General features: G+C 46.0%; 1 protein-coding gene across 1 annotated transcript in view; it reads right to left on the bottom strand.

Moving 5' to 3' along the window:
• The window catches only part of ABCA1 (ATP binding cassette subfamily A member 1), a 105,964-nt gene that overhangs the window by 38,949 nt on the left and 53,262 nt on the right, over positions 1 to 13,753 (bottom strand). The window contains exons 8-15 of the mRNA XM_081893604.1: positions 13,371 to 13,457; positions 7,790 to 8,030; positions 7,194 to 7,333; positions 5,329 to 5,445; positions 1,862 to 2,050; positions 1,168 to 1,373; positions 896 to 1,072; positions 42 to 264 (exon numbers count right to left, since the gene is read on the bottom strand). Of these exons, the coding sequence (XP_081749730.1) occupies positions 42 to 264; positions 896 to 1,072; positions 1,168 to 1,373; positions 1,862 to 2,050; positions 5,329 to 5,445; positions 7,194 to 7,333; positions 7,790 to 8,030; positions 13,371 to 13,457 (1,380 nt within the window). The remainder of the gene's footprint in view (positions 1 to 41; positions 265 to 895; positions 1,073 to 1,167; positions 1,374 to 1,861; positions 2,051 to 5,328; positions 5,446 to 7,193; positions 7,334 to 7,789; positions 8,031 to 13,370; positions 13,458 to 13,753) is intronic.

Raw genomic sequence — 13,753 nt, 5'->3', positions numbered from 1 at the left:
TCCTATTAACCAAAGGAGTGAGAACATGGAGCCAGGCTAACCTTGAGGATGAGCGTCAGGAGCCCAGCGCTCATGAGAAGGGGGATGAGGCTGCTAATGAACCAGCTGAGCCAGAGGGTGCCGTTGTTTAGGCCCATAATCCTCATGGTCTCTTTCAGGCGGGCCTCCTTTTCGTACACAATGCCCTTGACGATCACGGCCACAGAGTAGATCCAAGCCAGAGTCATGAAGAGGGGCATGGAGCCACTCATGACACGCAAGAATCTGCAGAGGAGAAACCAGAGGAAGGCCAAGACTTGGGGTTATCGTTTATTGGTAACAAGTTGAAGGCAGACCAAAAGAAATACTTCGTCATGCAGTGTGTAATTCACCTTTCAAGATTCGATGGCGGCTGCCTGCTTACAAAGCTTTTCTAAAGAATGAGAATTTGTCTATGAGTGGCTACCATAATAGCTAAACAGAAAGTCGATGTTCTGAATGCTGGGGGAAACAAGGGGGAGACCATTTCTGCTTGGTTTCAGAGCCATCTGTTCAGCCACTGCTGGAAACAGAATCTAGATTGCCCTCTCCTCCCCCTCCAGCGCTATCTTGGACCCAAGAAGTATGAGCTGCTCTAGGAGGCTAACCTGCCACCATCTTGAAAGCTTCCTCAAAGATGACCCATGGAGGCTTTATAGAGAAGCTTGCCTTCCCCCAGGAAGTGGCATCTTTGAGAAAATGTCACCACTTGAAGAAGACTCCCAAACCCCATCATGGAGGTTCTTTACTGTCACTGCCTCTGCAGTCGAACCAGCTCACGTTTCTCCAAAATCTGCCACCCTAAAACTCAGGTCCACTCTGACTTAAGCAGAGTCAGCCACGCCAGGGGACCACTCACTCAGAGACTGTCACTTACACATCATCCACATAACAGGGGTAGGGCATCTGCTGAACGTAGACTCCCGTTTTCTTCTCGGAGCCGGTCACAGTACGGATGATCGCCTGCTCTATCACATCCTGCAAGTAAGCAAAGCCTCCCCAGACGTAGCGCATGTCCTCAAAAGGATCAGCTCGAGGACCTGGATCCCAGTACCTATAGCACCAAAGCAAAACAATAGTTGGGTCAGAATTCTCACGCCCATTCCTGTTAATCGCGAACCTACCAAGGCCTCTTTGAGGACTGCTCACCCGTCCTTAATTTTGTTTGTTCTCTCCACGCTATCGATGTCCATCCTAATCTTGTACTTGACATGTTGCGGCAACTTCACGCTGCTAGGAGTGATTTCGGGGAAAACGATGCCTGCCCAAAACCTCCTCTGATCCAGCAGCTCCAGGGACTTGTCGATAAGTCGCACTTCACTAGGCATGGCTTCCAGTTTGTCCAGATTGACACACTGCAACCATGACGGACAAAATGAATCAGAACCTGGGCTGAAGTTTCTTTGAGAAGCAAATATTTGCGCAAACACTGAAATAAGAAGCATGCACCATTTCTGTCCGATTAAATGCTACAGTGCCAGTGTGGTGTAGCGGTCATAGTGTCAAGACTAAGATCAAGAATGGTGGACTTTGACTTACATCATCAAGTCGAAATGTAGCTTTCCCCCCGAAAGATGTGGGCTCAACAGACTTGGTATTCTTAGGGACACCTAAGCTCTAGTCCATTTGGCCAGCTAAGGAGGCCCACTGATGACATCTTTTCTGAGAGTGCTCTTCCCCCACCGCCCAAATCCTGAAAAATGGCCTTGTGTATCTCTTAGGACCAGTTTCTGTTCTGCAGTCTATTGCAGAAATTATTCTTTCTGAATCGACTTGGAGAGAGAAAAGGAATAGCCCCAATAATAATGAACAAGATCAAAACACTAGTAAATATGAGACTCACTTCCATGAAGCGGGATATAGTCAGAACAGCATGGTCAGTTTCATTGAAAGCTTCCCTCCAGGTGCGGGTTGAGCCATTCACCGGATGGACATCCTCTGGGTTCTTTGCCAAGAACAGGGATAGATCTTCTACGGTCCAGCTTGAACCCATTAAGTGGTGTTTCCAAAGGAACTTGTTCTTCAGTAACGTCTGGTGTTAGCAACATAGCGAAGAAACTTAGTGAAATTCACCATGAAGTAAGAGCAAAGAGCATAAATAGCATTTCACAGATCTATTGCCTGTGTTTGCACAGAACAGCAGGATGAACAAACCAAGAAGCTTTGGCTTCCCATTACACCCAACCCATGGATGGTGGCCTCTTGTTCCCTAACAAACCGTGATCAATGGCCAGCCTGAAGCCATTAGTTTGGGGCTAACTTACTAAGGAAGCCACACACCATAGTCCTGGGTTTAGATGGAATGGGAAGCCTAAACTACTTGATTTGTTTGTCACACTTGTACCAGGGGAGAAGTAAGTGATCAGGCAACCGACTAAAGCGTGCTGCTCATCCAAAGTAAACCATGACAAGCCAAGATGTCTGGATTGTCATTGCGAGAGAACACAGTCACTGTCAGTCTTCCCTCTTGCAGCTCAATCTCAGGCTTACTGCTACTGGACAAAACCTCTTTCCTACACTGGAATTCAGATTAGGTGGGAAAGGCTGCTCATTATTTAATGGTGTATTCCACTATTTTGGACATGCCCAGACTGCTTGTTGCCTAACTCTCAGTTGCCTGGTTATGAGCAATTGGGTGGAATATTGCCTGCGTAAATTTGCAGGCAGTATTTCTGTCCAGTTGCTCACTATGATCACTGAAGGAGGGGCCTGGAAGACCCCTGAGAGGCCAGGCCCCCTCAGGCTTCCTTGTGACAGTGGTCCTGAGTAGGACTCTAGTGACACTACTGCTACACAGGGCATAAACTGAACTGGGTAAGCTGAACATTCACATGATAGCTCAGTTAGCTATCATATGGGACAGCTGCATATTCCTGTATTGCAAGGGGTTGAGCTAGATGATTCTTAGGGTCCCTTCCTACTCTACAATTCTAAGATTCTATGATGGTCTCGTTCTGCTCATTGTCAGATCTGAGCCTTCCCTTTCCACAATTTCTATTTTTGGCTCACTAGGCGGCAGCCTTGTACAATATCTCAGCAGGGAAGCAACAGCCGTTGCTGAAAGCAAACAAACAAGGCCCTGTTGAAAACTGGAGAGGGGCAAGGGAAGAAATTTGTTTCAGCTGCTTGGCGATTGTTAAAAGCACTGCCAGCACTGTCTAGAGAGCACAGGCAAAGAGGCAACGAAACATAAATGGAATATTAACGTCATAACACAGGGTTCCTCCGATGCCATGAAGCCAGAGGGAGCCTCTCTCGCACAGCGATCTACAGGGCTCTTCAAACGAGTTAGGAACAAATCAGAAACTGGGCATATCAGATTTTCCCCCCTCCCCTTTTTAAATGCATGTTCCGTATTTATACTGTGTCAAAGAGTTCAGTTAACAAGTTGAGGTGCCATGGTAACCAAACTCTGGCCACGTTTGCAGGGCCAGCCATTATGCAGTGGGAGGTGCCGCCGTTGGCCAATTTGGGAAGGTATCATCATAAATCAGCAACATGTCTATTTCCCAGCTTATGCTTAGCTCCGTGAAGGACAGCCATGGGAGTGGCACCAAAATTTGGGGTTGTATATGTCATATTGGTATGTTTATAGTTTGACCACAGAGAAGAACTTAATGAGGATGGTTTTGGCTCTGTGTTGCCCATTATGCTTCCCTCTTATCAGCCAAAGGGGAAGACCCGTTCCAAACAGCAGGCCAGGACAACGGGACGCACACAACGGAAGGTATGCAGAAAAATATTTGAAATTTGCAAATGGAACGTGAGTAAAACATAGCAAAATCAACAACTGCACATGGACACTGTCCTAATGCTTCCATAGAACTCTGGCAGGATTAGGGTTGCCAGGATTATTAGGGTTGCCATATTTCAGAAAGCGAAAATCCAGACAGAAAAGTTGTTTTGAGCCCTCCCCTGCTGTACAGCACTGAGGATTTTGGTCCCTAACAGTCCACAGGCACACGCCCTGTTAAAACATCGAAACAAGTCACAACATCATGTTGCAACACCCACTTGTTTTCCTTCTGATTAATATGTGCAGAAATGGGAAACGGAGGGAGCCATAAAAAAAAAAGACCACCATCCGGCTGGGTGGAAAGGTCATTCACCAGAGAACCTGGCTTGCATCCTCTCTGGGACATCACAGAGCACACTTTGTGTTCTTGTGAACTCTAAACAAAAAGTCTGTCTTTAGAGAATGCTACCACCTGGACATCTCTCCCACTGTCACAACTGACCATATGTGCTGCTGCAAAATGTATCTGCTGAGGCAGCTGGCCAGACACTTCTTGTTTTCTGGCAGCAGGTACACAGGCAGAAATGAGGTGTTCTCCTCACACGTGACGGTCCCTACAGTTTCTCTGTTTTCTCATAGAAGTTGTGGGTGAGTCAGGCTCCATAAGAAAGCAGTGGATTTAACAAAAGAGTTATGTGGTCGATCTGGATCTGAACAGGTTATTAGGCTTCCAGAGTGAGTATCTTTGATTAATGGGACATCCTGAGCTTTAGGTCACTGGCAGGACAGTTTTCTTCTCTCTCTTCCTAGTAAGCTTCATGGCTTGAGAAGGAATTTCAACCCCCCAGCAATGCAAACTACATCACACTGGCTCTCCAATAGCAAATAGCACACTGACCTTGTATTGGAATTTTTTAAAAGGCAATATTACAATACAATAAAGGTTGGAATGAATTATTGTTGTCATTCCAAATAGTTATTTAAATACAATGCTTGTTTTTTCACACATCTGGATAGCGCCAGTATGACCTGCGTCTGTTTCCTCTGTTAAAACGGGTGAGGTAATATTTAATCACATTCGTCTCTAGTTCAGAGCCCCATGTTATGTGATTATGGCAGAACTCAACATAACAGAATGTGAAGCCTGCCTGTACTTGAATAGCCCCTCGTTTCACATTCATTATGGGCCATGTCCTTGGCAGGTGAACACACACAGCAGCCTGTGGAAGGGAGGATGCAGGCCTGATTTATATGCTGGCCAGAATCTGCCTGAGTTGTGCACAACAAATCAGCCAACTTGGCACTTGGGGAAATCACAGAGGGGAGAGCTATTGTCTAGAAGGAATCACCTTCCTGCCGAATCTCAGGTTAGAGTCACATTGCACAGACAAGGAGGCCCTGCCCAAGCAAGCTTGTCAGAAGAAATGAGGTACTACATAGACATGCACGCACTTGCTCGAGGCCAAACGCCAATCACGATACCAAAGTAAACAGATTAAAATCACTTCTTGTAAACTGGTCTCCTAAGAAATATCCAATCTTATCTGAGGAGCGAGAAGTTATGGCATACTGACCCGAACTAGATCCATTTCCTGGCTTTCCTCCATGAACACTTTTATCTTTGGTTTTATCTCCTCCCACATCCCTCCGAGATCACGGAAGACACTCAGCTCCTGGAACGTCTTGTTTACCTGCCAGGATAGTGAAAGGGTCAAAGGTGACATCGAAAAGGTAACAACCAGGGACAGAAATTTGTGGGGCCACCCCCAGATGATTAAGTTGTTTATGTATGCAACAACAGTGGCTAGGGTTCTCTATGCACAAAAATGGAAAAATTAGTTCCCACCAAAGAAGAATGGATACGTAAGGTGAGGGACTATGCTAAACTGGCAAAGTTAACAGCCAAAATAAGAGAACCTAACGATGTTTGCTTTGTGGAAGAATAATATTGATGTTATGGTATAAGAGTTTGAAGGCAGCATGTAGCAGAGGGGGAGAAATAAAAACACCATGGAAAATGGGGTGGAAAGTCGGGGAAAATATAAATTTATTATTTATGTTAAATTTTTGAAAATTTCTTTTATAAAACAAAAAGGTGACAACCTGCAGGACAGGCTAAAAAGAGTGGCTCTCTCTGGCTTCTGCCCTAAGAAGAAGCAGTGTTGGCTTTATCTTTCAATATCAATAGCCTTTGATTAAATTCTGGTCTGGACATTAGAACCCAGTTGCAACATCTCCCCCACCCCACCCCATCAGTCAAGCAACATCAAAACATCAAGCACTGCAGTGCTTGAACATAAAACCTAGCTGTTCTTGAGCATCTGCCTGGGTCAGCAAATGTAGCATGTGAGCGAGGACCTTACGAATGTTAAAGCAGAATTGCATAAATGAGCAGAACGTTCCAGTACAGCATATCAGCACAGAATCTGCCAGAGTTACAATGGCACAGGATTCAGCAAGGCCTTCGGCAATGTCTTCTTATGGACAAGAAGTGCTGTGCAAACCACGTTTCCCGAAAGGCAGAAAAAATGCCCAAGAATATAATGTATACACTTAAAAAAGTATGGCTGCACACGTGACCCTACCTTATACTGAGCCAAGTTATTGCTTCATTTAACCCAGTATTGTCACTGGAAGTTCTTTAAGGCTAAGCAAAAATGCCATCTTCTAAATCTGCCATTCCACTTGCAGTCAAATTGAAGGGGTATTTGAGTGTTTTGGGGAAAGGATTTAAAGTCTTCAAAATGTTAGCAAATACAATGGCAGAGGTTTCTTTTCTATCTGTCTCTCTCTCTCTCTCTCTCTCTCTCTCTCTCTCTCTCTCTCTCTCTGTGTGTGTGTGTGTGTGTGTCTCTTTGCAGTCCAGTTGCAGGAGTCTCTGCAATGGTTGTTTGGCTTCCTGGCCAGCTCACAGATCCACCCACTCCAACAGTCACAAGGACAGAGAGCAAGGCAGGAGCTTCAGGGACATCAGCAAACTGGTGAACCAGACATGAGTCCATTCAGAAGAACCAGGAAGCGGACAGAGCCTCTAGTTCCTATATAAGCTGCCAGTAAGAGTTGAATCATTGTTGGAAGGAAAACCTCATTGGTGCTCCAAGCTCCAGAACACAGCCTCCTGCAGACTGGGAAAATACGACCAAGTGCAAACTATGCGGCAAGTGGCAAGTCCGCTTTGACCCCCTACTCCAGCGGTTCTCAACCTGTGGGTCCCCAGATGTTGTTGGACTACAACTCCCATCATCCCTGAGCTCTGGCTTTGCTAGCTAGGGGTGATGGGAGTTGTAGTTCAACAACATCTGGGGACCCACAGGTTGAGAAAGGCTGCCCTACTCAATACTTTCAGTTCCCTCTTGTGCATTTGCTGCAGGAGCCCCGACAGCAGCAGTACAAAGCAAGCCCCCCCTTTCCTTTGAACGATGTGGAATTGGGATCTTACCTCAGACATGACTGCCCTTGTTGCTGGCGTGTCAGGGGTGTACAAGACCTTCCCCATAAGCAAAGGTTTCAGAGCTCTCCATATGATTCTGGAAAGTGGGCTGGACTCCAGTTTCTTCATGAGGTCATTGCAGTAGGGTGCTTTAAAAGAGTTTAAAAGAAGAAGAAGAGAAGAAGAGTTTGGATTTGATATCCCACTTTATCACTACCCAAAGGAGTCTCAAAGAGGCTAACGTTCTCCTTTCCCTTCCTCCCCCACAACAAACACTCTGTGAGGTGAGTGGGGCTGAGAGACTTCAGAGAAGTGTGACTAGCCCAAGGACACCCAGCAGCTGCATGTGGAGGAGCGGGGAAGCGAACCCGGTTCCCCAGATTACGAGACTACCGCTCTTAACCACTATACCACACTGGCTCCTATGGGAGATGAGCTAGGTGCACAGTATCTTTCTCACCTCAGTCCTAGACAGCACACCCGGTATAGACAAGTGCTATCCACCCATCATCATACAGTAGCTTCCTGCATCTTTGAAAATAAAAAAGGACTGTAATCCAAATGATCTGCCCAAAATTAATAAGCATGCACGGAGTTCCACTTACTTGTGTAGTTGTCATAGAAATCGGCAGCATCTTCGTCAGTGCTGTTGCCTCCAAACAAAGCTTTGTAGTTGCTGTCTTCATACCAGTTGAGAGACTTGATCTGCAATCCCCCTCCCTCAGGATGTCCACAAACTATTCGGGATACCGCCTGGTAAATTTCGGTAGAAGAACTTGTGCTGTTCACATTGGTTAGGAACACCACCTCCTGCCTCATGTCGCTCCAGCTTTTCATGCTCCCAAGCTTTAGTTCAAAAGGGGAGGGAAAAAAATAGGGGTTCACCTACAGATCAAAGCTTGATCCATTTTGCTGTAAAACTGGTAACAAATATTACACCAAAGATCAATTGGTTCAAAAGCATCCCGAACAAACCTTAGATTTCCTATTGTGTCCAAGGAACAGAAACTGCTTGCCTACCAGTTTATATTTGTGCAAACTGCTTGCATTTCATTGCATTCCCTGCCATTCCATGGAAGGCGTGGAATGTATTCTTCTTAGGGAGCAAAATCCATTCATTCTCTCACCCCAGAAGAGTCACCTTCCTTTAAGGTGGAGTGTATGAAGACAGGATATCAACAGGCCAAACTAATGAGAAAGCCCTTCTCTCCAATTCCTAAGGACTAATTTTCTTGGGGTTATGCCTGTCTATAATTTGGACCCAACTTTAGTTAAATGCCATTGGAGATATCCCAGTTTGATTTCGCCAGCAAACAGAATGTGTGAGCCTGAACTAGCTCCATTTTTTTTTAATCGCAAGCAATGATATTTTTTGAATCACAGTCAATACAGAAGATGAACTTCTAGGTAAAGGTAAAGGTACCCCTGACCATAAGGTCCAGTCATGACCGACTCTGGGGTTGTGCGCTCATCTCACTCTATAGGCCGAGGGAGCTGGCGTTTGTCCGCAGACAGCTTCCGGGTCACGAGGCCAGCATGACAAAGCCGCTTCTGGCGAACCAGAGCAGCACACGAAAACGCCGTTTATCTTCCTGCCAGAGCGGTACCTATTTATCTACTTGCACTTTTGATGTGCTTTTGAACTGCTAAGTTGGCAGGAGCTGGGACCGAGCAATGGGAGCTCACCCCGTCGCGGGGATTCGAACTGTCGACCTTCTGGTTGGCAAGTCCTAGGCTCTGTGGTTTAACCTCTGTGGTTTAACTTCTACTGAACAATTAATAAAAGGTGCTTCTACATTGTACGGTGCATGTCCAAAAATCTGGAAAGGAATTTGCAACTCATGTGATGTTAGGAGAGCATTTCATGAGTACAATGATGAAGTCACACGTCCAGGGGGGAAAGAATCATTGGAGCCACTGGGCAGTATTCAACTAATTTTTAATCATTGTAGTCCCATTGTCTAAGTTAGGCCCATTAATTTTAATGGGTCTACTCTGACCCATTGGCAGGGAAATAAATGCTATGAAATTGGATCTTTAAGTATTGCAGTAGCCAAATGTAACCCACAACTCCCTTTGTTTTATTTGTATCCTACTCTCTTCCTCCAGGAAACTCTTGGCTAATCTTGGCATTTTATCCTCAGGACCTTCCTATGAGATGGCGCAGGATGAGGAAGAAGGCTCCTATTGCTGAAATTGCTGGAACTCAATTCCAGCACCTCTAAGGTGCCCCTGCCATTCTAAGAGGGAGGTGTTCACGGCGAGTTCCGGCACCTCTTTTTCCAGGAAAAATAGCACTGGTTATATGACACCATAGTTAGGCTTTCCGTGTCCTAAACTGTGCTTTGTCCCTCCTTCCTTTAAGGCTTATACACCACTGCTCAAAAATCACATGGGCATGACATGAAGTCGAAGAACATTCAGGCGTTCTGATAATTCTGACATCCCAATTGTCGTGATCTGCCACCTAAATTTAAAAGGAAGAGAAATAGCCAAGGTCCTTCCAGAGAACTGACATAAGAGTGATTGTGCAAGACGTGACAGGAACATTCTAGAGAAAAGTGTGCGAAGTTCTTGCTTTGCTTGACAACACTCAAGGCAGTGGGTTTATAAAGATATAGTTCAAAAACAGGAGAAGGGAGAAAGGAGGGGGAAATAAACTCACACACTAGTTCTTAGGTATAACTTTCTTATGACAATAAGTCACACATGCTGAAATTCCCATTTTTGCACAACTACTAAAGGCGAAGATGCCCTGTCCTTTTTTACCGTATTTTTTGCTCTATAAGACTCACTTTTTCCCTCCTAAAAAGTAAGGGGAAATGTGTGTGCATCTTATGGAGCGAATGCAGGCTGCGCAACTATCCCAGGAGCCGGAACAGCAAGAGGGATCGCTGCTTTCGCTGCACAGCGATCCCTCTTGCTGTTCTGGCTTCTGGGATTCAGAATTTTTTTCTTGTTTTCCTCCTCCAAAAACTAGGTGCGTCTTATGGTCTGGTGCGTCTTATAGAGCGAAAAATACGGTATCTAGGCACTTTACTGGGGTGCGGGGAGAGGGAGCGAGAGAAAGAGAGAGAATTTGAACAACAGTGTGCAGTAGCATACAGTATTAGGAAGCTGAAAGGGAGTTCCCCATGACTGTTTGCAGCTATCCATTCTGACTGCTACAGTCACCCAGAGACTTCTGAGCACAGGAAGTCCAGTTCACAGGCTGCTGTGCAAGCCAGATTTAAGAGCTGCACCAATGGCACAAAACTCAACAGTTTCTAAACATCAGCGTTTCCTGAAGAAGGAATTTCAGAACATCTTTTACTGCAATAAAAGCCTCACGAGATACGTTCGGAACAAGCCGCCTGTTCCCAGCTGCCCAGTTTTACATCTAGTTCAATTTCATATGGACTTGTCTGGTTATGGCTGCCACCTGTCCATGTTTTTGTTTTTTGTTTTTAATATAGCTAAGCTGCAACCATTCAAAGTACAGTGGTTAAAATTTGCATACATTTAAATAGATTAGTAAATGCATATCAGTGGCGTCTGGAAACTTGGTTGCCCTGCCCCTGCCCCTCCCCCTCCCCAGACAGATGGCAGCCGTACTAACACAACACTAACCTAGGGAGAGAAAAAATGCCGGGCTTAATGTCTCTATTCCTATACATATTTGTCAGAGAGGATTTAGCGAGCCATGACATTAAAAAGCAAATTTTGGTCATGCAGTTCAGAGTGGTTTTCATGCAAAGCCTCCAAGCTGTCTTTGTTTTGAAGTTGAATAGGACAGCAAGAAAAGGTACTGACTGCTGTTTGGGAAGACTGCCAAAGAAAAGTCACATTCCTCAGCAATCCAGCCACATCAGCAAAGAGAATGTCACATGGTTTTGATTTCTGATTTTTTTTTAAACTCCATACCAAAAGAGAAAAGGAGAAAGAATGAAACATCACCAATGCTCAAATGATGTAACAGGAAACAGCTGTAACCAGAAACTCATAGGCAAACTTTTAGGATAGTTAAAACTGACTGCAGTTTTATCTTGATTCCAACCAGATTTTTCTGCTAATTTCCATTAGCCAGCCAAAAAGAACACAGCAGGTTCTATAACTCAACAGAGGGCAATCTACTCCTAGGAAACAAAGTGGCTGGAGCAACAGGGAAAAGGGGGTGGGATATTGCTCCCGCTCCTCCACAGGAGTACAGTTCTTAACAACCTCGAGTGACCTCACCGCAGCTCCGCAGAGAGGTTATTATAGTTCAGGGAGGAAAAGCTTCACCAGCGAACAGTAAGAGAGAAAGAACAATAGGTGTAGCTGAATCTCCGCCCCTCGTTACTTGTTTAAAATGGCAACTTTCAAACTGGAGGAGAAAACGTTTCGAGAATGGCAAAAAGCAACAACAACAACAAAAAGCACTTTGCAGAAAAGGTTAGGCAGAAGAAAAGAGGCAGCTCGTTTGCTCAGGAAAGAACACACAGCATAACTTTATATATTCAAAGGACTTGGAAAGGGAGCTCCAAGCCCCCAAGCCGAAACAATGAACCTGAATTTCCAAAGAAACCATCCACTATCAAAAGCAGTTCCGACAAGGAAGTTCAAATCCGCTGTCTCTTTGGCTGGGTACACACCAGAGTACCAATGCGCATCTGGGTTGGGCAGATCTGGTTCTTCCATGTGCACTTCCATGTGCACATTCAATTGACCTCAGTATTTCCTGCCCACACTAGTGGACAGGCTTGATAGGATGAATTCACATTGTGTATTGTTATCTCCTCCCATCAGTTAGTATTTTCCCATCCTCCCAGAGTTCTGGAAACTTGAGGCCCATTGTGGGCATGCGCGCAGATGCTTGTTCACCTATGTCCATAGCCAATTTTTAATTTCATTCTCGAGCTACAAGTTTTATGATATACCAGGCTTGTACAAAGCAGCTGGTTACAAACAACAACATGCATGTGTGTGTGTATCAGAACCAGCCCAACTATCAGCCCACTTTACCTCGTTTCCCCCCTTTATAACATCATCTGCAGATCAGGAAGATCCAAATTAATTGGAGGGGGTAGGTAAAGGGTAAAGGACTCCTGGACAGTTAAGTCCAGTCCAAGGAGACTATGGGGTTGCGGCGCTCATCTTGCTTTCAGGCCGAGGGAGCCGGTGTTTGTCTGCAGACAGCTTTCCGGGTCATGTGGCCAGCAGGACTAAACTGCTTTTGGCGCAACGGAACACTGTGATGGAAACCAGAGCGCACGGAAATGCTGTTTACCTTCCTGTCGCAATGGTACCTATTTATCTATTTGCACTGGCGTGCTTTCAAACTGCTAGGTTGGCAGGAGCTGGGACAGAGCAACAGGAGCACACTCCATCGCGAGGATTTGAACTGCCAACCTTCTGATCGGCAAGCCCGAGAGGGTCAGTGGTTTATACCACAGGGCCACTTGCATGTGGCATGCCATTTAGCTGAGGGCAATGCCATGAGGACAAGGTGGCAAACATGCATATCTAGGATGCGTCAAAAGCACTTTAAACTGCTGCAGCCGTAAGCAGAGGATCCTGGCACCATCTGTACAGCGCTGGAGCAGCGCCGGCAGCAACAAACTGCTATACAGCACATGTGCAACATCGCTACATACAGCGCATGCGTGTGACGCTGCACATGTGCTGTACTTAGCTGTTTGCCGTGGCTGTAGTGGCGACGGAGGGATCCTGGCACCATCCGTACAGCGCTGGAGCAGCACTGGCGGCAAATTGCTATACAGCGCATGTGCAGCATCGCTACGTACGGTGCATGCGTCATGCGTAGCAACACCGCATGTGCGCCCTACGTAGCAACGCCCGCCCCAGGTGTCACGCCACCTTCCTTCGCCCCTGCTCCCATGTGGCCACAACAGGGTGGGGGGAGCTGAACTGCTTCTTCTAATGGCTCCTCCTGGGCTCCCTCCACCACAAGGAAGGGCAGCCTGCACCTGGCTCTGGCAGACGTAGCGTGTGTGGCACAAATTGGAGATGGGCAGCAATCTTCAGTTAAAGAGCCAAGTTAATGGCTTTGGTGAAGTCCAGCACAGCAGAAACCTCTGCCCAGAGGCAGCAGGAATGCACTCACAGGCCTCACTGAGCTGCTCAGGATTAGAGTAATTTGGATACCTCAACTGGGAACATTGCTGTATCAGTGAACTGAGGCAAGAGACAAAAGGCACAGCCTACCTCCCTAAGGAGTTTCCCGAGGCTCTCCATGAAAGTCTCTGTGGTTTCCTTGAGATCCTGAAGAGTGGAGTTGGAGGCGATTCCTTTCTGGAATGACAAATGGGGATTTAGTTTTAGAAGAATCTTAATTGCAACACAGCAGATAGGAATCAACATCATCATTTGCATTTAGTTCTCAAAGGAGGACAAATAGTGGCATTTTGTATCAGCAAGGGCATCTCTCATATGTCTAGTTCAAGGATCACAAGTGAAGCCAGCACACACTCAAAAAAGGATGCCATTTGGCAAGAGAAGGAAAGCACCCCCCCTTCCTCCTGTGTTTCTGAAAATTCCTCATGAGAACCAGCATCTCTGGCCGTCTCACTTCCCATTATTGCTGCTCT

This window comes from Podarcis melisellensis (genome assembly GCF_964234715.1).
Source record: "Podarcis melisellensis genome assembly, chromosome: 17".
NCBI classification, from domain to species: domain Eukaryota; kingdom Metazoa; phylum Chordata; class Lepidosauria; order Squamata; family Lacertidae; genus Podarcis; species Podarcis melisellensis.
Note: the sequence above shows the minus strand (reverse complement) of the source record. Positions and strands in the feature narration are given on the sequence as shown.